The 25,178-nt window shown below is 35.2% G+C and overlaps 1 protein-coding gene across 3 annotated transcripts in view; it reads right to left on the reverse strand.

The window, feature by feature from the left end:
* PPP2R5C (protein phosphatase 2 regulatory subunit B'gamma) overlaps positions 1-25,178 on the reverse strand; it is a 77,238-nt gene that overhangs the window by 5,222 nt on the left and 46,838 nt on the right. For all 3 annotated transcript variants that reach the window (XM_066321776.1, XM_066321775.1, XM_066321777.1), the window contains 12 exons: positions 22,860-23,059; positions 16,880-16,990; positions 16,158-16,250; positions 15,934-16,064; positions 13,368-13,427; positions 11,345-11,453; positions 9,143-9,196; positions 7,180-7,350; positions 6,501-6,628; positions 4,861-4,962; positions 2,917-2,989; positions 437-553 (listed from right to left, as the gene is read on the reverse strand). In XM_066321776.1, the coding sequence (XP_066177873.1) occupies positions 437-553; positions 2,917-2,989; positions 4,861-4,962; positions 6,501-6,628; positions 7,180-7,350; positions 9,143-9,196; positions 11,345-11,453; positions 13,368-13,427; positions 15,934-16,064; positions 16,158-16,250; positions 16,880-16,990; positions 22,860-23,059 (1,349 nt within the window). The remainder of the gene's footprint in view (positions 1-436; positions 554-2,916; positions 2,990-4,860; positions 4,963-6,500; positions 6,629-7,179; positions 7,351-9,142; positions 9,197-11,344; positions 11,454-13,367; positions 13,428-15,933; positions 16,065-16,157; positions 16,251-16,879; positions 16,991-22,859; positions 23,060-25,178) is intronic.

The following is a 25,178-nucleotide window of genomic DNA, read 5'->3' on the forward strand; positions in this document are numbered from 1 at the left end:
GCCCTGAGTAACAAGCAAAAATGTATAAAATTTAGTCAGATTCTAGTACAGACAAGCTTTTCTTAGAAACAATCAAAACTGCTATATAAAGCAGAAACTAGAACCTGATGTAGATTTTAGCTATAGCTGTCACTATCCTTAAAGCATAATCATTGTTCTCATAATGACATAAAAAGCTACTCCTAAGTGAAAATAAAAAAAAGTTCTGAGAAGAAGAAACTTTTAAAAGAGACTACACAGCAGATTCACAAGCATTAGAAACAACACTATTTCTGGCTGCTACACTGTCACTTGAAAGCAGCAGCCCCGATGAATTGTATTACTGTAGAACTAATAGTTACTGGGCTGAAAAAACAAGCCAAATTTGTCATTAGCCATCACCTAAAAGAAGTTAATTCACAAACTGGAGTACTTTGCTATCTTCACAAGGCTTTACCTGACAAGCCTCTTCTTTCACTGTCTTTTTCAGTGTCTGCAAATCTTCAATTAAAGGCCCGTCTGTTTCCATTGCAACAGGACTGTTCAGCAAACTCGTGTCACTGTATGTTGGGTACTAATAAAATGCAAAATGTTAAAATAATCATTCTTAGTCATAATAACTAAATACTAGGAGCATATTTGAGCACTTGAATGATATGACTACTTATTTGCGATCAAATTCAATATTTAATGCTTCCAGGGATTAAGTAATAGATTTTGGAATGGAACTCCAATACTTTCACGCTTGGCAGAAATATCCTGCTGAAAAATGCAGTCAGTATTAAAAAAAAGATGATTTGATTATCTCAGACTCAGTTTTAAAATATTCAGATTTTGTCAGTATTGCATGCCTATTCTGGCCATCAGTTATCCTGAAACCTTATTAATACATTGTCAAGTGCTCTGTGAACAATGTAGTAATGCAAACACAACCATTTTATTTGCTGATGCAATTTTGTGGTGGAAGAAAAAATTACACTGCTAAAAGCTGAATATATCTAATATACATTTAATATAATTTCAAACCAAAATATTTAACTTTTCTCTCTTTGGAAAGTAAAACACAAACATATAAAAGTCTTTTAGGAATTAAAAAACCCCCAAATTTTTGTTGTTCAGTGATGTCAATACATAAGATCTTATTTTAATTCAGATAAGGTATATAGTTTTAAATTCAGAACTTATATACATGTATATACAGACTTTTTCATCAGTTTTTACTCATAAATATTTTGGTATCTGAGTGCACCAATAACTTAATGCAGATGGGAAAAATTTTTGAAAAACCCTAACAGCAGGGATTTAACGAATTTAAAATCTTAAATTGTACTTTTGTATCACGCAGATTCAGGAAGAGCTCTGAACAGCAAGAATCATCAGTCATTAGACAAACTAAAAAGTTAACAGACATTCCAGGAAAAAATAACCTCCTAAAAATCCATTATCTAGAGCACTAAAAGCATTTACATCCTTGTGTCAATTCACTGGAGCATTCAGTAATTTTTATTTTAAATTTCTTCCAAATATTAGCTTTCTTGAAGCAAACTATGCAGAACATACTGTATACGGGTGGTGTTAACCGCTATCAGAAAATGTATTTACAGAAAGTTCCTTGGAAAGAAAAGGAAATTTATACTCTAGAAATCTGAAACATTTCTACCACTCAACCCACTTGTTTAGCCAAACATAAAACAGCTCATCATTTGTGATAGCAAATGACCATGTGTATCATGTACTCTTCAAGCAAAGCTTTTATGTAACTTATGTCATTAGAGAAATGTTTTGTCACTCCAAGTCAATTATTGCATTCATATGAATAGTCCTTTTTGATTCATTTAACTGATCTGTTGTCAGAAAAAAAAGACATTTTATTAATTTTAGCAGATTTTACTTAAGCAGTTCAGTAATTGTTCCCTGACAAATGACCCAAGAGGGAAAAAACATTTACGAATTTCCTCTTCTTAGAAAAAGAGATGACCTCACACTCTCTGTTTTAAAATAGCACAGAGATCAGCAAGTGTCCTCCTTCTGTTTACAGAGAACCATTTCTCCCTCTTCCACCACTTTAAACTCAGCTAGATGGTGTTGGAAATATGCAGTGCATTAAGTTTCTTGCTACAGTATAATAGAATTCTGGCTGCAAAGTAATTTAAAAGTTTGGAGTTTTTTTCTTCATAGTAGAAAACCATATGATTGAAGTAAAAGAAAACTGGCAGCAATCTCTAAGCAAATGCAGGGGGGTGGGGAACCCAAGCCAAACCATTTCCTTCTCCCATAATTTCAAAATACAATGAATATTCTAAAGGAGTGTTGTTTCTTTATCATCATTTGAGTCCTATCAAGTAATGCCACAAGTCATATCAATAATGTCAGAACTTGTAGCATTGATACTTGTACTTGATAATTACATATCAAGTAATGACAGGATGTTTTCCTTTAGGAAAAGAGGAACAGGTTCATCAGCAGACTGGCCCAGTGCAAGTATGAGAACAAATGCATCAGAAAAGAACAGAGAGTATTACTTTTATCCATTTGATACAAAGGAAAACCGACCAGTCAAAACTCACAGTTTACAGAAAGCTCTCTTTTGTGATATATTGTTTGCAAAACAGCTTTTCAAGAGAAACCAATTATGGCCTCTATATTTTTCCATAATTTTGCCCAATAACTTTATAATTTTTCAAATCACAATATGGTGTAAGTCTTATTATAAGGAAAGGAACAAGTACTTCATATCATACTTTTCAGAAACTGTTTTAAAAAAAATAATTACTTGCACAAGAGAAAGGTTACAAATTTGAAAAGTACTTTTATTGTGTATCTTTCATAATACAGTTGGTGAAATTTATTTCCATGATCAGTCAGACCTGTTTTCCCCACTGATATTTAACAAAATTAGAGTATTTAAACATGATCACGTTAATCTTTTCTAAATACCTGGGGATTTGATTTGGCTAGATTTTCTATTTTAACCCATGCTTCTTCCCGTTCCTTCAGTTTTAGCTTCTCTCTGGGAAAAAAAAAAAAAAAAAAAAAAAAAAAAAAAAAAAAAAAAAAAGAAGAAGAAGAAGAAAAGAAATTAACAAAGTAAATTATTTAGCTATACTTATGTGAGCCTATTGGCCAAAACACCACTGTTGATAGGATAATTTGCATCACCTCATGATATCAAACCCACATTAAAAGGGGAAACCCTCAAGATTTTCCCATGAAAACAACAAACGGGCTGATACCAGTTTATCTTTAGTACACGTACATAGTTAAAAGTAAAAATTAGAACAGAAAGAAGTTCTGATCTAGGCTGAAAGCTTATTTGTGTTTTATTGATAATACTAGAATTCTATATCAGTAAATAGGAAGTCAATAACTGACCATGAAAAGGACAGAGATTTTTACTTGTCAGCCCAATGACTGCAGTTAATTACTTAAAGGAAAAGGCACCAGAGACATTTGGAATTGAACTCTAAGAGAAGTACTCAACAAAACCATGCTCATGTTAGGGAATAGCAAGCCCAGAAGGATAACATAAATGCCTTTTTTTTTTTTTTTAATAAAGTAGAAAAAGTTTGTTTTCTTATGCCTAATGCAATTTGAAAATGTAAAATCTAGGATCTGTTTTCCTTTCTTTCATACAAATAAACATCTTGCACAGACTAGAATGAACACCTGTCTTTGAAGGCTGGTAAAATGTAAAATAATGTTGAACTAAGACTGCTAAAGACTCTCAGTGCAAGAGCAGATGACCCAAATGTCAAGAATAAAAGGAAGAATAGTTATATCCAAGCACATACATAATTTGCCTCCAACTCTCAATTAAGTTAATTCAAGATGGGAGGTAGGAACCCCTTAACCATTCCCCTTCTCAGTTCTTATGTGGTGGGAGATGTTTTGTTTTGCTTTTATACTGCTAGCTCATTGCTCAGCACTCTGCTTTAGTTCACACTCAGAATATCACTCAAAAAACTTCTAAAACTGAGAGAAGACTTCATTTTTCATTTAAACAGGGTTCCACTTACTTGTGATCAGGGAAAAGAGAATTAGTGTCTTTTTTTGAAGAGTCAATGGTCATATTTTGTCATCCATAAACACACATCTTAAAAAATTGTTACAGCACAAGTTAATTTCTCCTTGAATTCTAATAAGGAATTTCAAAATTGGACAAATCAATCCACATTGAGAATGTGTACTACTTCCAGTATACCAGTAAAATAGGTGCCTAATCTGAACCACTACTTGAAAGAATCCCTGTTTACTTTGAAATTTAAAACACAATTCAAATCCAGGTATTTTCAGTACCCACTAACTGCTTCCAACCCCTAAAATGAGACCCAAACCATTAATACTTCTGACTTCTCTCTCTCATTTTAGCAGAATTCTTCCATCAAATAAAATCTTTACTAGACACCTGCACTACAGTAGAATAACAATTTGATTTCAGGTAACTTTTACAATAGTATGAAGATATGCCAACACACAATGCAATGCTGAAAAATGCTGGGAAAGTATTTTGGGACAAACTGAGTGACAACATGAAAGGAAGTAACACTGGGTAAATAAAGCACGCAAAAATAAACACAGGATGTGAACTAAACTGTTTAACAGATCCTCTACACTGGGCTCCACCATGAGAAGTGTCCCTCTCAAAAACTTAATTTTTAGGAAGATGGTGACCCCAGAAGTATTAGGTCTAAGTCTACATGAGACACCTTATTGTTAAGAAGATTTACAGTTCACATATAACAAGAAGTTTCAGCAAGTCAACTTTGAGACTGTTGGAGTCAGACGGGCAACTTCCCACTAATGATACCGTGGTTTTTCAGAGCTAAAGCACTCCGAACAAATTACTCAAGAACAGACAGACACACTGACACGAAAACTTACTTCAGTTTTTCTGCTTTAAATTGCTGTGTGCAGTCATCGAACAGTTTTTGGTTCATCTCCATGAAGAGTTTCAGAGCATTGTATATCAAGCCATGTATTGTCCTATAAGTAAAACTTCTGGTTGAAACTCAGAGTACTTTAAACTTTGAAATCTACTTTTTCTGGTCAACAGTAGCCAATAGCCTACATAACTGGAAAATTACATCATTTCAGAATAAGTGGAACAAAATTAATTAGTGGAAGTTTCAATTTACCCACAAGAGGCCTAACACAAGTACTAGAATTACCAACTTTGAATGCAGTTTTCTTACTCTGTAGTACTACTCATCACTTACACTTCTGACATTTGAACTTCACTCTTAATACTACATGTATCAATACAGGGCTAGTTGTGAAATTTAGTAGCTGACACTAATCCCATGAGGGTTATTAGAGAAAACACAGTATGACATTAAAGATCTTGATGTAAGTAACTTACTGGCAATTCATAAAGAAAAGAAGAGTTAGTGATTAAAAGGAGTGTAAAAAAGATCCCATAACTTTTGAAAACTGCCACACAGCAACAGCATTCACTTTAACACAATTATGCCAAAACTCTTCAGAAATGCGTTAGAAAAGTAAAGTTGAAAACATCACAAAAATTACACAAAACCAATCTGCTTTATGAGGCACTTTTACAGATAAATTCACAGTTCCAGGCTATAATGTACTGCTGCTCAAAAAGCAACCCATTAAATGATTACTTTGTATTGTATATGGAATTACAAGTAAGAGTGCAGCTGTACTGGGTAACATGACTTTTGCTCAGAATAAAATGAATGCATGACCTTGAAAGTCAGAAAAAAAACAACCAAAAGCAACCCACATTTACTATGTACAACTGCATCACTGAATTGGAATTTTATTAATGAGCACATTATTCGTTACTGCTTGCACCCAGCGACAGTAAGCCATCACTTCAACATCACTTTATTTTCCATTTCTTTCCCAGTGTTTAATTGCAGACTGATTACTCATTCTTGGCCAGCCCATCAGCAGCCCTGAATTCACAGCTAGAGCCAGACTGGGATACTGTCACCATCCCAGCAGTTGCACAATAGCTCAAACAAAGAAGCACTTTACAATGGAACAGCTGCAGAAGGGAGCTGACCAGGACTGTTTTCATGCGTAAGTACTACGTTATTGTGGGGAAAAAAGTGAAAATAATCAATGGAGAAAGAAGAAAAAAGGCAGTAAACAAAAAGAAAATAAAAAGAAGGGAAAAAATGATCTGATCTACAAGATATTTCCATAGAATGCAAAAGAAATGCAAATCAGCAAATAGGTTAGTGATAAGAAATCAAAGTTAGTCTTCAGAAGTATCTGAACTACAGGTGAGTGCCAAATTTGCTCCATATTTATAGAAGAATGTAATGGATTAGATGCACTAAAACACTCTTTCTTGTTTAATTAAAAAAGGAAAAACTATCTTCCACAGTTCTTAATACTTCCTAAAAATTGACAATAGTCTATCCAGCAAATTCAGCATCACAGAATAAACAGCCCAACATACTGTTAAACTAGCAATTCACAGATCCAAACTCTTAAACCTAGAACTACACAGAAGTGAAGTAGCAGAAATTTGTACAAGTGTTTCTTACTTATTCCAGTGCGTCTTTGAATTCCGGTACAAGGATGGAAACATGATGGGTAAAATCTTTGCTGCATTATCACTAATTAAACTCATAATATATTCATTATTCCAGTAGTATAATGCTCGCTCTGCAACCTAAGATGACATGAAAAAAGGAACACTTCTTCAATCTTTTACAAAGTAAATAATTATAACATTTGGCAAATATAAGGGAAAGGTAAAAGAAGTTGCAACTCAGACTTGGATTTTTTAGTGCTAATGAGAGTCATGGAGCTGATGGAAAGAGAGACAGAAAAACTGCTTTTTTCCTTGCTAGGAACATGATTCAATCTATAACCCATGAACTCTGAAATTCAACCAAAGAAACACTTCCTAAAAGAACAAGTATTTGTAGAACTCGTATTACAAGTAATGAAATGCAAACACTGTACTGAAAGGGTCCAGGTACTTCCGAAAAAAGTTTTTCAGCCTTTTTATGTTAAGTATAACACTGAAGTGAATCACCCAACATGAATGCACATACTGAACTCTTGAAAAGAAACAGCAAAACTAATGTTTGGATCTCTGCAAGTTAACATAGAATTGAAGACTTTTTTGCAACAAATAAAATACATTATGGTGAATAATACATTACAAGTCTTCTTTACAAAAATCTTGATATCATTGTACATGCAGTAAATACAGACCTGAAAGTGTGGACTGGACACACATTTGGCTAGCTGTCTGAAGAGAGGTTCCATAACTTTAACAAATTCAGATGGTTCAATAACATCTAAAATTTCTTCTAATTCATTTAAAAACATTACTTCTTTTGGACTGTGAGTCTTTGGCCAGTATTTCAGCAGTGCCATTACCACCTGTAGAGACAAAGGTAAAATAATTTCATGATAATTTCACTTTACCTTGAACTGAATTATAATGCATTAGTAAGTCTGGTACTTCAAGCAGAACACAAAACTCGTGATTCTTGTCTCATGTAACAGTAGTCATCAGACTTGGTTCAGTATCACAGAAATAACTGATAGCTTAATAGGTGTAAACTCACTCCCTCAGAAAACAAAGTTAAATGTCTAAAAGAAATGTTCAAAAATAAAAATCAAAATACTAGAAAGAACCTAACATCTAACTTAATATGATCGAAGTGCAAATTCACTACTACATTATCAGGAAAATTACCTGCCACGTAAGTGACAGCAGCTTTAAATCTCTACCAAAATTCAAGCAATTCAGTTCTATTATTACATTTTAACAAAGTATTTACTATAAATGCCTGAAGTGATAGGTGACCACTGCTCTAGGTATGTTGCTCTTAAAACTTTGATTTGACTATCTTACTATAATCTTAATCTTAACCTTCTTCATGATTAATAAATTATTTACCCAGCTCGCTTACCTTACAAACCAAGAACACTCAAAACACCATTCTATGCTATTATGATTTTTAAATATAAAAACTCTAAGTAACATTTAATATAATCACCAACAAGACAACTCTGACAAGTAAGTGCTTCTTTCATGCATGTATTATTTAATCATGAAAGCAGACATTATGTCCTCAATTAATACACAGATTGTATTGGTTGGTTAATACACAGATTTAAAAAAATATAGAGATTTTGTGTAATAATACAAAATACTGTATTGGTTAATACATAGATTTTAAAAAATAAGATGTCAAAAAGTCTCACGTGACAATTATAAGGGGAAGCAAAGCATTTAAATTTGAAAGGACCAGGATCTTTTGAAGAGGAACCCAGTACTTCGTTGATGTGTGTGCAAACTTTTTAGAGGAAGTTGTAATCACATACCAATTTGAGATCAAAAAAGGAAATAAACTTGGTTGCATATTACTTCTGATTTCTACTAGGAAATATGCAAAATTCTACCTAATGTCTGGAAGAAAGCTAAGCAAACAAGATCTCGTATAGTACAAATGATAGACTGACATTTGCTAGCTTATTAAATACTAAAAGCTGCAGCTAGAAGAGAACTCTTGCTGAGGTGCATACTTCTATTTGTTACAAGAAAACCAGTTATGAAAATGGTCATAATCGATTAATGCACTTTTATTAGCAGCAATTGTTTCACTGATCTACTGATTAAACAGATTAGTTCTTAGCTACTTGATATTGGGTGTAATAAGCAAACAACTAGATACTACAGAGGACATTTAAAATTATTTATCTATGCAGTAATGTGCATCCAGAACAAAGTCTGATTTTGTCCAAGGTTGGTAGACATGAACAGGATGTGATTTAAGACCCTTGCACCAACAGGTAGCTGTGTGTCAGAAATCTGTGTTCTATCATAACATTCATGTCTCAACAGAGCACAATTCAGGCAAGCTAATTTCTGACTAAACTGCTTCTGGATCCACCATCTTCTATCTGCTCAGCCAGAACAAAATAAGCAGAATAAAACCTGGTCTCTTTGTAAGACCTATACTCTTAATGTTGTTTAATTAGTTTTGGATTTTCCAAATGATGGTTGGAAAAAACTGAATTTGATAGATGAAAATGGTTAAATATTTGACTCAAATATAGACCATTACAAATAAATACTTTGTTCCCCAAACCTCCCCTTAAGCAGTCTACAGATGTAAGGTATATGATTAGCTCAAAATATGTAATAATAGCAAGATAAACTTACCGGTTCTGTAAGTGTGCTGTCCTTTTCTAAAAACTGAACTACACAGTACGCCAGCTACAACAAAAGAAAAAGAATTTTATTAATTCTCACTATGAAACTGAAAACATTTTTGAAGTCACTAGCATAAGTCAAGAATAATTTTGAATGCTTCAAGTAAAATACAAGTTTCTTCTGTAATTTAAAAATTTAAAATTTAAAAACTCATTTGGCAGACAACTTAAACAGAAGGGTAAAGAGACTTATAAAATTCTTTACAATCTTTGCAAGTCTGTCCTCACTTTTTTCTGTGTTGTAATATAGATATATGCAACTTGATGTTTTCTTTTTAGACCCAGCACTGCATTGCATTGCATTTCACCACACTTCATCTGTTCAAATACAGGATTTAAAAATCATGATCTTGTCCTCTAGAATGCTTTCCACTCACTAATATTTTGGTGTCCCACACTGATTTAGTATTTTCTATTTCATAACCTAAGTTAGACAGAAGTGCATTGAACAGCTGCAAATCTTGCGATTTTTTTTATATATCACAACTAATGATAACTATGCCTATCAGTGTAAGCTGATGCAACCTGAGGCTGAATTACAGTATTTACCATCTGCAATCCTGAGAATGAGACTATTCACCTGTGGTGCCTAAATAGTGAAGAATTACATCCCTTAAGAATTACATCCCTTTCACTCCATAGGCCACAATCCCAATATAAGTGGGGAGATCACTGTTCATCTCACAGACTGTTTAACCATCTTCCTAAAGTCTCTCCATTTACTGAAGTTCAGCTGATGACACAATTACTTTTTTTTTTTTTTTTTTTTATTCCTACCAGGAATGCCCCATGGTAATTTGAGGAATGCACTGAGATTACTATAGCTGCTGTTCTTCCCAATTCTAAAGTGAATTTGATTTAAACAAAAATTACCTTTCTCCATGTACATCTTTAGCAGGAAATCCTTCTATCTGCCACTGTTTCAATTTAAATTTTTATGCATCTCCTCCAGCGTTTCACACAACAAACTCACTTGGAGTACTTTTCCATTTCATTCAGCAGGACATGCAAGAGTAGTAGTGGCATCCCTATGTCACTACCCTGTTTTTACTGATGCTGAACAGCAATGCAAGTCAGCTGAAGGTCTTGGAGAATTAGTTTGTGATTTAAGGGGAACAGATAAAGAACAGTATGTCTCAGGTCAGTAGAAAAGCTGGTGATCACGGCTGGTATCTGTTCTAGCTGAGATATGAAAGGTCTTGCTATTCACACCCCAACAGGTTTCGTTCATGGCATTAGAAAATAAAAAATAAATTTTGAAATGGGAGGCATTTTATTCTATTACTTCAGCAGCACCTGGTGGAAGCCATTGAAGACAAGATCCAAAGCAAATGCTTGTAAGCATCTCTCATTGCTAGAGAATTGTAATTATAGAAAATGTATGCTTAAAAATGCATGTTGTTAGTAGTTCTATTTGAATAAATAGTTCTTAGAACTTGGGAGTACTCAAACAACATAGTAAACACTGAACTTTCAAATTAAAAACCCCAAAGTTGTGTAACAATCTCTCACAGAAAATTTCAGCAGATCACAATACTGTATTTTCTCTCATGCTGTATGTTTTCTCACTCTGGAAATTCTGAATGGAACTAAGTTTAGCATAGAAAAGATACAGATGGTTTAAAAGCACTATGAACTCAGAAGATCCCTTTATTCTGTGTACTTCTAAAAGAATCTATTGAATTAAATAATGATGTCCTAGTAAATTCCCAATTCGTTTCTAAACACCAACAAACTGAATTCAGCTGAATTGCTTAATGTAATTTAGAATAAAGTGTTTATAGATGACATTCATTATAACCATACTTTTCTGCAATTTTTTAATGTCTACACATTACAGAAAAGAAGATAAAAAAAATCCTGTGTGGATAAATACTAAGAATTGTCACATACAATCAGCTACTACATGTGTTCATCTATAACCACTATAGTGCTTTTTAAAAGGTGTTATTGTGTACACACGTTTTCTTTTTAATTTTTCTATCAACAAGAGAAGCATTACAGGCATATATGTTAAGGAATTTCCTCCAGGCAGGTTATCAGGGAATTTTTGGACCTTAGAAGTGAATTTACAGCAGGCTTACTCAAGTCCCTCAACCTCTTCAAGCAAGCTTACTTAAACACTAGTATTAAAAAACCAAGTAAAACTTACCTGTGGATGGTAGACACTGAGTGATTTCACTTTGTGCAATGGTAACAAAACCTTCAATAGGAATATTTTGTGCTCTTCTTTTAATGGTAAGGCAAATCCATTAATTATGCTGCCAGGGAAAGAAATTTAAAAATAAAAATGAGTAATTATATAGAAGTCTGCAGAAGGATATACAAAAATTCTTGGGCTCCTTTTCCAATATTTACAAATAAACAGAATAGTCAAATCAACCTCTGCCCATACCTTAAACAAGTTTTTCAAAAGTCTCAAATTCTTTCAAGCTGCACCCAACTGTACCTACAGTTCAGACTTCACCCCTCACTATGAATTATTCACTGCTTCAAAGCTTTGAACACACATCTCTCCCAGCTTCTTCAGGGTACTAACAAGTGAAACAGACACTGGATGCAGGAGAGGTAATCCAGGACAGCAGGCAAGCCAAAAACATGACATCTGCTTAACTATTAGTATTTCTGCAAAGCCCTGGAGTACAACGAAACAGCATTCCAACACAAGACAGTCCAGTTACAGCTGAGCACAGATGTAGCTCTGTATTGGGTTGGTGGCACCTTTACCTAAACCCACAGTACTAGAACAAGAAGCTCTGTGTCAACAACATGCTCAGTGAAACTTCTTAATGGACTGGATGAATAACCAACACAGAAGAGTTACAGCACAGAAGCCTCACTGAGCTACTAGAAATTTAGATTTGGAAGCCTGAGGGGTTAAAAAATCCCCAAACCAAACCAACAACATCACTTTTAAATTTGCAACACTTAAAGCAACCTAACAAAATCAAGAATGAAAAAGTTGGTGACTCAGTAACAGTGTGGAAGATTTAGTTCCATATTCTAGTACTTAAACTTTATAGCTTTTATGATGACTTTTAATGAGTGTTACTTGAGTACAGTGTGTTGAAGTAATGATGGACATGTAACCTCTTTAATCACTGAACATTTAATTGAAAATTAAAGAACTATTCTGGGCAGGCATGTAGAGCTAGGAAATTTTAAAACATCTTTCCAATTTCAACAACCATCTGGGCTGCATTAGAAAAAGCATTGCCAGTAAGTTGAGGTAAGTGATCCTTCACCTCTGCTCAGCCCTGGTGAGATATCTGGTGTTTGCATCCAGGACAAGAAAGCTGTAGACATACTGGAGGGAGTCCAGTAAAGTGCAATGAAGAGGCTGGAGCATCTGCCATACACAGAGGGGCTGAAAAAGCTGTTCAGTTTGAGGCTGAGAAGGCTCAGGGGGATCTCACCCATGTGCACAAATACATGAAGGGATGGTGTGAAGAGTCAGACTGTTACGAGTGATGTGCATTCAAGGGCAAGAGACAAACTGAAAGATGGGATATTTAACTCAAAAACAAGAAAAAAAACCAACTTTATTGTGAGTGTGGTCAAACATGGGAACCCACTACCCAGAAAGGTTGTTGAGGTCTTCATCCTTGGGGATATACAAAACCTGACCAGACACAACTCTGAGCAACCTGCTCCTGCTGCTCTGTTACTATCATGTGCAAAGACATGGTAATACCATAAAGTAATCCTAACTGAGCTTTTGCAGCGTAAATAATGTATAAAAAAATGCCAAAAGCTTGCACATGGATTACAGAAGTCAGTTAATAAAAAACTCACTAGTTTCAACAAGGCTATCAGCTTTCAATCGTAACATTTTAGTGTCAAAGGCTTACAGATACATCACTGAAGTCTGAGAAATTATGGGGTTAGCAAAAGGAAGTTTCTGAAGTTTTATAACCTGTGCTTCTTTGGTTTACCCACTATGTGATCAGTGAAGAATTTTTAATAAATTTCAACTCACTACATTTTACTTGTAGTTGCTTTACAACTAATGTTAATTGCAAGGATCCTAAGCAGAAAATAAGATCAAAAATAGGATTATGAAAATTGTCATATCCCAAAACAGTGCCATAAGGTCAAATTTTTTTGTGGTTCTACAATGCTACATAAAAAACCCTTGATTTTTGCTTTTTAATTAAACAAAACCTACAACTTACCTTCCCAGTATTTCCAGTAATTCTGCTATGCCATTGTGATGCTCCGTTTCATAAATAAACCTAAACAAATTAAACACTTTATTGGGTTACTGCTGAAGAGAGATACAAATCTAATACCAAGATCCTAATCTAACATTATAGGTAGTCCTGACCCAAAATATTTTAGTCACTCAGTAGAAAGAAAGCTTTGTGGAGACAAAAATCACTAGCACACCCAGCTGCTTTCAACCTTCACATCTGCTTGTTCTTTTCTCCCACATTTAACAAAGCAGCCTACACTCAAGCTTTTCCCAATACTCATATTTTATGCCATTTTAATAATGCAAAACACAGCAAATAACGCTTTAAATATTAAGATAACACAAGAATATCTGGCATAATTAAATGCCATGACCCAACCTTCTATAGCAAATGCAAGCAACAAGGTGTTGAAACAGTTACTACTTCTGGATGTAAAAAGCTTTTTGGCACTACAGGTCTCTCTGCATACAAAAGGCTTGTTATGAACCAAGGAAGTCACATTTTCCTCAATCTTCTTCTGACAGAGCACTGTAATTTACGAGGCAGTCACCTTTCCAGCCTCCTTCACCGGAGTGTAACTTTATTGACAAAGTTCTATGCATGGCTTCAGGTAATTTGCAGAGCTATAAAAATTTACACCTAGGAGAAAATAATTCCACTAATTTGAAAGCATTTTTTAATTTGAAAATTTTTCACAGGCTGACATATTAACAGCTACTTTTAATCCAGAGTATTTGAAGCAACAGTTTTTCATCCTTAAAAGACTCTTTCCATATAATTTAGGGCAACAATTCTAAGCAAAATTAAACACACTGATGCAAAAAGGCTTGAATTGAATTAATAGGCACATACGGGTTTAATAATTAAGAGCAAAGGTATTTCACTTCAGGGAAAAAAATATATTAATGCACTATGGGGAAATAATTAATGTAATTCTGGTCAATAACTAGAAGACAAATGAAGGCCATATATTTCTTAGGTAAGCACAGCAATAAACTGACAAAGGTAAAAGGTAAAACTACATGAAAATGAAATATTTTTAAAGTTGTACACATACTTTAAGAGCTTATCATTTCACATAGCCCAATTCACTAATTCAAGACAGAAGCTGGAACAACCTCCCTCCTTGGTGATCATATCCAAGTGTACCTGTTTACATTTAGATGTAAAGTTTTTAAACTTTGAACTCCTAAATATTATACAGGTAAGTGAGCTTTTCTGCAGGTTTGTGGTTGACTTTTCTTTTTCTCCCACAACTTCGTAGCTGTGCAAATTATATAAGCATATAATGTATGTCAAATTGAAAACTCTCTTATACAAACTGTATAAAGTTGATCTAATGATGAGATCATTTCTTAGTCTTTCAAAAACTTCACACCAGAACAATCCGTATTTGAAGACTTTGCTTCCATTATCTCTGAAAGCGAAGTGCAACAAGTGGCACTTTTAAAACACTTTTCAAAAGTGCATATAATGCACTATGATGCTGTTTTACCATGTGGTTCAGATATTTGACCACATTATGCATTTTAATTTAATAAAATCTATGGAGCATTTATTAATGTGTGAGGAAAAAAATGTGCATCTTTAAGATCCACCCATACTTTTTCCTTGGGATATACTGGCTCTTCACTTGTCCTGTGAAGTCAACTTCCAGTTGACTGCCAAGACATTACAGGCTCACTAATTATTTTGAAGTAGCTCCTCTGTACCCCTTCCAAAGGCTCAGTTGTTGCCACAGGCAGGGAAGATCAACTCCCTCGACAGCAAGTACTGCCAGGTGCCATTCATGATATGGCATTGAGGGCCTGGCAGCTTTTTTGCTACTTTCCTAAAGAGGTAGCACCACACATTCATTTTGGGATGAAAACAGTGGCAGAGAAGGAGCAAGATGGAAGGAGTGTAAAACTGATATACAACATTATTATTTCTAGAAAAGCAAAGAATATCAAAATGAAAAAATTAAAACAGGCACCACAATCTTGTGTTCACACTGGACGTAACAACAGTAAAAACACACTTCCAAAGACCTTTGGTAATACAGGGGTTTAATTTTTCATCTTCCTGGGTTTTTTTTGTATCAGTGATAATACTACAGTTCATTCTTTGGCAATAAACAAATATTTCACAAGAGCTCAATGGCACATGTCAATTCTGAGTAAAGAAGAGGCAGCAAACACATTCCTTCAAGCAAATTACAGATCTCGCAGGCATTCAATTTCAGCCCATTTTCTGCATTATAAAGAACTACACCTTAATTATTATTGCATTAGTCTAATACAAACACTACTACCAAAAAAAAAAAAAAAAAATTCCTCCCACAAAGATACCAAACCACCCACTAAATCATACACTAACGCAAATTTCAGCTGCCAGATTTATCTCATGGGCAAGACCACCCTAGTTTAAATCTCGCAGTGATATAAATTACGTAGCAATACTGAGTATAAACATATTAAGAATTTTAAAAATTGCTAGCAGTGTCTTGGAGTGTTTTAACTGCACACCTGATCACATGTACCGTAATACAAAGATGTTGACATACCTATAAAATATATTATTAATTTGTTTCCGGATGTAAGCTCTTAAGCCTAAGAATTTCCCATATATTCTGTGAAGAGTTGTTTTAAGAAAATCTCTTTCACGAGGATCTTCACTGTCAAAGAGCTCTAAAAGCTGAAAAGAGGGGAAAAAGATGCACTTTAACTGAATCTAACACATTGTAAAAATAATTTAGAGCTTGAAGTCAAAAAAATTTTTTTGCCTCACCTGTAATACAAACTTCTGATCAATATATTTCTTAGCTATATTAGGTTGAAAATCTGGAGATTCTAAAAACCTTAAGAAAAATTCATAAACAAGCTGGAAAAAATAAACAACAAAAAACCCATTATTAGTCTTTTAAACAAGAATCATTTTATAAGCATCACATTACTAACACTGCTGATTAGTTGCTCAGAACTGCAAAATGTTTTTAGTTATATTTATCAATACAACACACAGTAAAGGCTTTGCTCTTGCTCTCCTGACAAATTACAAGAGCTTGAGGTTCTTTAAACTGCAGAAATTCTGCTGAGCTCCATCACTACACTTTACCCAAATGACACACAGTAATCTAATATTTATCATGCCCAGAAGTACATGTTCTAAGAAGTCTCTGTTCTCTGTTTGTCACGGTACCTCTGAATGCTAAAGATGTGCCAGAGCCAGATCAAAGCATTCACAGTGACAAACAGAAGCTCATTTAAAATCTCAGCAGCTACATCTCTACCACAAGAAACAATGAGCGTTTAACCTGTAACAACTGATTTTCTTTTACCGACTTTCAGTTATAATTCAAGAAACACATTTTAAAAACCACATAGAAAAGTAACTGATTTGAGATAAACATATAATCTAAACAGTTTAGAATAGATAAACAAATAGATAAACAATGAATTTAATGTCAAAATTCTGTTATGGGCTGTGATATCTCAGCATCCATGAAGTACCTGTAGATGAGGCCATGCAGCTTCTAAAGTTGGTTCATCTTCCTCTGGATCAAATTCTGCTCCCGTTGGATTGGAAGATGGTGGTAATGTTCGAAACATATTAACTGCAAACTGAAATTACATTTGTCTTTAAGAACTCTAAAACAACTGAATGACCCAAAACCAGACTTCCAAGATGGTTTTGACTAAGAATTCTTTACATTAACTATTTTAATTAACATTTGCAAAAATACAAGCTACATAATGCAGTATTTTAAACACTGAGGAACATTCATACTTCTTTAAATAGTTCTAACTTGGAGAACCTTTTCCACACACTAAGTACTCTTCGAAGCACAAAACTACTGTCAGGATGTGTTTTATGAGGACACTGCTCTGATCTCTCTACGCAGAGACATGTATGTAAGCAAATGTATTTAAAATATTTACACAAACGTTTTTTTATCTACAAACTTTATAAGGCATTGCAACAACCTGCAAAAGTGTAAGTCAGAAGTAGAGATGCAAACCAGAGATAACTGACATCTGTTCTTCCCTGGAAAATATTAGCTTCATTTCACATAGTGGCTGCGCACATATGTGAACACTTCAAAACCAAATTCCACACCACCACCATACCCAGTGGTATTTCACTTAAACCACGTCCATATACCTGACACTACAGAGCACTGAGGGGGGAGAACCACACACCCTAATCCTTTCAATATTTCAATTCTGAACCCCCTGAAAAACATTTAGCATCCTCATGGAAGTGGACCAGTCTCCAAGTGCTTGTCAAGGTACAAGTGCCAAGGAGCAGATGTATGTGCTGTCCTGCCATGTCACATCTGACAGATGGCTGAGCAGACAGTGGGAGGCAGTATCAAACTGCATCAGCTAAATCTCCAAAGCTTACACTATATTCCCATGAGGAAAAAGTCATCCTGATGCTCTGTTTTTCTGCATAATATTCCTTCATTCAAGCAACTGAGACACAAGTCTGATACACACCAAGATTGACAGGTCAGAGTAATAAATAACTACTGCAGAGAATTAAAAGTAAAGCTGATATATCTTTATGTTCCCCTTCTTAAAAGCATGGACATCAAGTGATTAACCATCTCTAACCTTTGTTTAACAAATATGGTGAAAATTTGCACTAACCAGTGGTCTTCAAAAAAAACAAAACCAGGAAGACTAGACTTGATATTTAAAACTTGCTACGGTTGTTAAACAAATGGAAGAATAAGCTTATCTAAAGAATTATGAAAGTCTCAGGCTCTCACTGTAAAAAAGAACTTCTGGGTTGTGTCAGGTGTTAGCAACAAAGTTTTGTACTCTGTATTTTTGAAAACAGAAAATAGAGAGATTAAAAACCTAGAGAGTATTTTTTCCCATGAGAAATGGAACCAGTGAAGCCCGATGTGTGATCTGTTTTGCATTTTATATCCTTGACCAACAGAATACAAAACTGCTCAAATCAAGCTGCAGGATCTCACACTTAAAGCACAAACCTGAAACTCTTTTGTCTGTTAAGCCACCGAGGTTTAGGAAAACTTACAATGAATTAATATCAGTGAGTCCTTTACCCATCAAACTGCTAATCTTTTTTCTAATTGCTCAGCCTTTTGACCAAACAGACCAGACACAATCTGCAAAGCCTGATCTCCTAACAGAAGTATAAATAAACACAGCATAACTAAAAACATTTCTCTCCCCAGCTCCTCCTCCTCCCATCAACAAAATTCCACAAGTCCCCCCCAGACTTATGAAATCAGAATTTTTATGAACACTGGCCTAGTGTGCCAAAATTCTGTCAGGGCTGCCAGCACTAACAACACTTGACTTCAAAGGACATAACAGGAGGATGGGAGAACAAAAAAGGAAAACAACCTGCATTTTTACTGGTTCAGGGTAAAAATTTTTGCTGCAATGGCAATCAATATCCCTGGTTTCCTTGTGGTCCTTTTCATACAATAAGAGAATATTTTCAAGCAAGTAGGCATCAGAGATACTACACATTTTCTCCTCCCTTCTGCTGAGCAGCCTAAGTGAAGCTTGATGTGAACAGCTCTGTATCAAGAGGCACATAACCTGAAAGTTTGTGCCTTCTGCATTCACATGAAGAAGCCCAACCTTATAGTTAATACAGCAACAAGCAGCACACTTCTACTCACAGCAGTTTCTCTTATCCTAGGGCAAAGACAGAAAACACCACTCCTGCAATGCCCCTTCAAAAACACATGAACAACCAACCAAACAAAAAAACCAACAAAACCTCAAGCTCACATGGGTATACCGAGTATGTAATTTTAATAATGCATGAAAAGTTACACTGAAAACCACTTCAGTTGTTGAATAAAATTAGATCTGCTCCTATATATAGTATCAATAAGAAAAAAGAAGTACTACACTATGTACACAGAATATTCTCACAAAGCTCTGCTTTCTTCTAAAGCCAAGCTAAAAAAAGCATGTATTATTTTCCAAGTAAGAATGTGCAATGGATGCTTTTTATCACAAAATCCTAAGTACATAATGTGTATTTACAAAATTTATTCAGACATTTGCCTACACACTTTATAGTTCTGGGAAGAAGTACTTAATTGTATTACACCTAGGAAATGGAACTTGTGTAACAAGCAGTTAATAAAACATTTCCTTTTCCATCACATCTTTGCTTAGAAATATAAAACAAATTTGAAGGACATATCAGCTGGCTCTTTGAGGAATAAAGGGAAAATACTCTTGAATCCACTCTGAAAGAAGAACATTAAATCCATTTTAGAAATTAATTTCTCATACTTCGTGAAAAAAAAAAAGACTTGGGCTTAACATTAAATTATTAGCTAAGCCACTAGATGAATAAATAGCTTAAAGAATCTTTTTATCATTTAGTCCTGGATACTTCAGTTAAAAAAACAAAGCAGGGGAGAGGAGAAAAAAGAAGGGTGCAGTGGATAGATATGACACGAGCATTAAGATTATAAAGAATAAAAGAAGAATGATATTATAAAGTGAATGTTTCTTTTGACAGGGAAAAAAATGTTTGAAGCTATGGAAAGGAAAACATTATTTTTTTTTTAGTAAACAGATAACCTGTGAAATTTATTGCCCTAAGTGACTGGCCTAAGTAATAATTCAATAACACCAAACAGAACTCGGACACACACACATATATAGCACGTACACATGTACATACACAAACGAGTAACCTCCAAGCTGTGAAGTCTGGCAGAATGGCACAGCAAAATCCCAATTTCCCTGGCAACTCCACAAACTTTTCAAACTGAGAACTATTCTCAAATCTGAATATTTCTTGATCCTCATAACTTTATTGAAAATGCTATTCCTTACAAACATAATTCAGTGGCAGTAGCAGCACATAACTTATCAATCTTTCTTGAAAGAGTTTTAAAGAGTATGAAGACATTACATTTATTTTCCTAAAATCCCCACAATCAATTCAGATATATGTCTAGAATTTAGCAAATGTACATGACAATCTACACATACATGCCTGAAGGAAAGATCATAACAACTACTGGAAAAAAAATACATCTGTTTCAACAAATGACAGAAGGAAAAAAACTATCTGAACTTAACCTCAAAATACCAGTCCAGGTGCCTTCACTGACAAGTGTCTCACACAGTGCTGTGTAAAACAAGGAAGGAAAGCCCACACCCTTTAGATCATCGCACACAAAAAGCATTTTAAATACACTGAAAGAATTTTTGAACAATTGCACGCTACCAATAAAACACTGGCAACCAAGATAGCAGCCAAATTCTGCCGCAAGATCTGTTCAGCTGACCAAAGTGGAGACTTGGTTACCACTGGGTGCATCTGAAAGCACAGAAAGTATACATTCTTAGCCAAATGAACTCTGGCCACAACTGTTTGATGAAGGAAGATAATGCAGTCCTAGAAAGCACAAGCAATGAACTATGGGCAGTTAAGAATTCTTGCACAGAACAAACACCAATGTCTGACATCAGTATTCAAGAACTCATCATGAACTCCACTTTACCCAAAGAAAATCTCAGCAAGCTTATTCTTTTTCATATCTCTCTTTTCAACAATGTCAAGTACTCCAAAACAAGCAATCAATTAGAAAAAAAATTCCAGAGATATAAATAAGTTATTAAAACATGGGAAAAGCCATGATCCCATATCTCCTCATTAACCATCCTCAATGCTTTGGGTACATGTTTGACATCCAGAGTTATGTGTAATCCTCATACACCCAAAATTTCTCATGGGAATAACTTCTCTCTCTGTAAACACTTATGGCTGATTCAGATAACAATCTTCATCATAATCAACCTCCTACACACTATAAATCCTTAGAAACTTTGAAGAAGCTTCAAGGTTGCTGATTTTTAGGAAGACAACTAAATCTAAGTTCACATTTATGTTAAAGAAGCAGTTTTCTCAACCCACTGAAAATTCACCCTAAGTCTTAAAGTCTTGGGAAAAACCATCCAGTTACACACAGCCAAGAGCTTCTTGTAGCCTTACTAGCCACGAATTTCAAAAGATGCCTTCTGTTCCCAGGGTTTTGCAGACAACAGCTACAGACTGAACCCAACTGCTATTCCAAGCCACTGGTGTCTGGTCACCACCATGATGAGAGCTGCAAGATTGCTGTAATTTCATGGCTTTCTCCTCTGGAGAAGACTTGCACACAACAGAAAAATAAGCTAAGTCTAGCTAGCCAGGATTTGGATAGTGAGAAGGGAGGGAGAATGCAGGCCTGAATGGTTCATGTAACTTGTTCCAGCAGAAACCTCATCTGCCATCCTGTGAACTTAGTAAAGTCTGATTCTCATTCTCACCTCTGAACACATAATAAAGTCAATCTCTGGTACTGAACAGAACTACAAGTGTCAAGCTTGCACAGGTGATCTTAATTCTAATCTTCCAATTTCTTAACATTTCAGTTTTACAATTTACACGTTTCTTTTTAAACAGTTTGCGTATATATATACATACACAGGTATGCATATATTCTCCTGTTGGAGTCCAAGGCATTCCTCTGGACGCCCTGGAAGGTCACAGACCTCGGTAGAGAGGACTGGGACCTGAACAAGAGGGTTTGAATCCTGGCCAGGGGGGTGTGGACCCAGTCTAGGGGGCCTGCCTGGCACAAAGCCCAGGAGGACACAGTCTTTGACTTCAGCCCATAGAAAATCTTCCAACACTGAAAGAAGAACTACAAGTCACAAAGGTGCGACAGACAGTAGTGCAGTGTTTCACCAGGTGGAAAATTTTGTAGTTTTGGGTTTTTAGACTATAGGTACAGGGGGGACAAGATGGAGGCATTAGGGCAGTGCCCTGGCTGCTGCTTCTTCTCCCCTGGCCTCCATCTTCTGATGTGACGGTGGCACGAAGTAGAGATGATCCTGTTAGTACAGGTGACAGGTATTGGCACATAACTGTAAATAATATACAGGTAGTTATCTGTGTAAGAGGACAGCGACCTCCCATAGGGAGGGGAGTCGTCCAGTGTCTCAGCAGCAGAACACCTCGGCCGGGCACAGAGAACATTGTAAGACAAGAATTAATAAACAACACAAGAAACCAAGAAAAAAACAAGACCTTGAACACTCCGTTTCATTCTCGCGTCTGGCTCAGGGCCTTCAGAGGGCAAAAGACTCTCTTGAACCACCAATCTCTGAATCTTGGGTGAGCAAAGAGAATCCAAACCCAAGAACTTCCCTCCCTGTTTTTATAAATACAAGGTTTTGTTTTAACCAACTTAAACTGTCACCTAATTCTGCTTCATATATGTGTCTAGTTTCTGTCTTACAAAAATGAAAAATCAACACTGGCACTAAAATTTCAAAGCCCTGTTATTCTTTTGCAACTGTGCAAACATAGTTGGACCTAGTTGATCTTTTTAGAAGATTTCAGCAAAATTTCTTTAAATAAATTGATACAGCTGAAGAAGCAACATTGAATTATAAACCAGGAAGTTCTCATTGTTAAATCACTTACCATATGTACTACTTCAGGGTAAATAGGTTCCGTAATCACATTGCGATTGTGTGTGATATATTCTACCATTTCACTTAAAGCTGCTCGTTTTACTTCCTTCCACTTTAGGTCACTTAGTGGATCAGAAACAAAGTCAAAAAGTACGCAACATTGTCGTAACTTCTGGATAAAAAGCTTTTCTTGATCCGCTGGAGGAACATCTGAAAAGTGAAAATAATTACAGTGTTTAAATTATACTGCAGTGGATTCACTGCCCTTCCCATTTTTACTTTGAGAAACACAGGTATAGGAGTGTTTAAGATTACAAGCAAACTTCCTAAATCTTCACACAACTTTCAGGAATATCATGTTCCAGAGTATGACCTCCACTGAAATACTCTGTACACGTCAGAATGATTAAAAAAAAAATTGCAACAGTGATGCATAACTTGCCCCTTCCAGAAACAGAACTGCATGGAAAAAATACGTACTTGAAAAAATACCTGCATGTGCTTTTGCTTTGTGTTTTGCTTAAGTAATCCCATGAGCTGTTAACATTATGGATATATGTGAGATTACAAATTATACACACCAAAAATTTCCAGGATCAGGACTTAAATATTTAGGAAATACTAGATAACTGGCCAGAGGTAAGAAAGCAGCACCATGTTTTGACTGCCGCAAAAAACTCATGTCCAATTCAAATGGCCACGATTACAGCACAAAACTTAAGACATGAAATGTGAACATGAGAGAGTTCACACTACAGAGAGTCTGCCTAAGTTTATACCATAACACATTTTATGCTTCTGCATAATGCCTTTTTTATTGTTAGATATGAACTACTAAGGCAATAATAGCATGTTAAAAAATAGGACTAGATTGACTTTGTAAAGAGTTCCGCAATTTACTCCCACTTCTTCCAGTTGATGACTTTTTCCTTAGAGTATCATAAAATGCTAGAATTTTCTTACACAAAGCAAGAGCTCCCATCCAAGTATTTCAAGGGGATACTACTGAATACAAGCACATATGTATGTACAATCTAATTAACTGAATGTACAACAGATCTACAGGCCAGTTGTTTAAATACTGGTTGCTCTCCTTATAACTGCCTGAAAAACTTCCTATAACAAAGCTGGAATAGTTCCTCTCTCTTAATGAGAAGCTGCTTCCTAAAGTATTTTTGATATAACAAACCTAGAAGACTTATTTGGTTTAAAACAGCTAGCAATTTTTTTTTAAGTTACATGTGCCTAAATTCCCTGAAGAATAATTCCAGTAAGAAAACACTGCATAGTAACACCCCTCAAGAACATACAGAATAAAACTACAGCCTTCATAAAAGAAACCACAACTAGTTAGACCTGGTGTCACCAAGACACCTGAGACAGTGCAGAATTCTAGAAGTAGAAAGAAAGTGCCAGGTAACAAGTGTCCCTATACAGAACAGCTTTCTGATAAATAAACCAAAATTCCTGTCCAGTGTTGTGAACAAAGCCACTCAAATTTTGTATACGAATACCCATGCTTTTGCTTATTTGAATTAAAAACTAAAGTAATGAATAGTTTCTCCTGAGAAAATATAAAAAAAAGTAATTAATTGAAAAGTTTGTATACTGAAAGCCAGCCAAATTTATGACCTGAATGTAAAAAGTCTCAGACACAGTGGTTGAAGTAGTTACCTTTCTTCAATTAACTGTACAATGGAAAGTGGTTCAACCTGAAGCGTAACAGTTACACTTAAGGATACTATGCTATGGATGTATTCTCTAAAATCCAAAACCTAAAATACAGACTACAATTATACAAGTAAAGGACATACAATTATAGTGATTACAGTACACTAACCTTAAAGAGGGGAAGTATTAAAGATGTAATTTCCACTACTAGTGAAAGTTAAAGAGTGACAACTAAGTTCAAGAAACATCCTCAGCCAGGCAAGCCACCTCCCTTTGCCATTATTCTGAGGTGGTTTAAGTATTTTAAGTACCTGAGTCATTCTCGTTATTTGAGAGATCTTCTTTATATAGACTGAGAACTACACATATTTCTAATGAACTGTGTTTTGTTTATCTGGGTGAGACATAACCCCCTCCTTTAGGAGTGTTCATTCACAGCTTTCAAGTGTCTGGATCTCACATCTCTTCTAGTACTTTATCTGGAGTAGTTGCCTTGAAACCAGGATCATTCCTACTTTTAAGGTTTGAAAGGATGATTCCAGCATGATACCAAGCAGAAGGTGGTTAAGAAGATAACTTGAATAGCCCATAATTTTTGTGCAGAGCATGTGTGCACACCTGCAGGGCAATTCTGGGACACTCAACAAGTCATTTATCC

This window comes from Sylvia atricapilla, chromosome 6, assembly GCF_009819655.1.
Source record: "Sylvia atricapilla isolate bSylAtr1 chromosome 6, bSylAtr1.pri, whole genome shotgun sequence".
Taxonomy (NCBI): Eukaryota; Metazoa; Chordata; class Aves; order Passeriformes; family Sylviidae; genus Sylvia; species Sylvia atricapilla.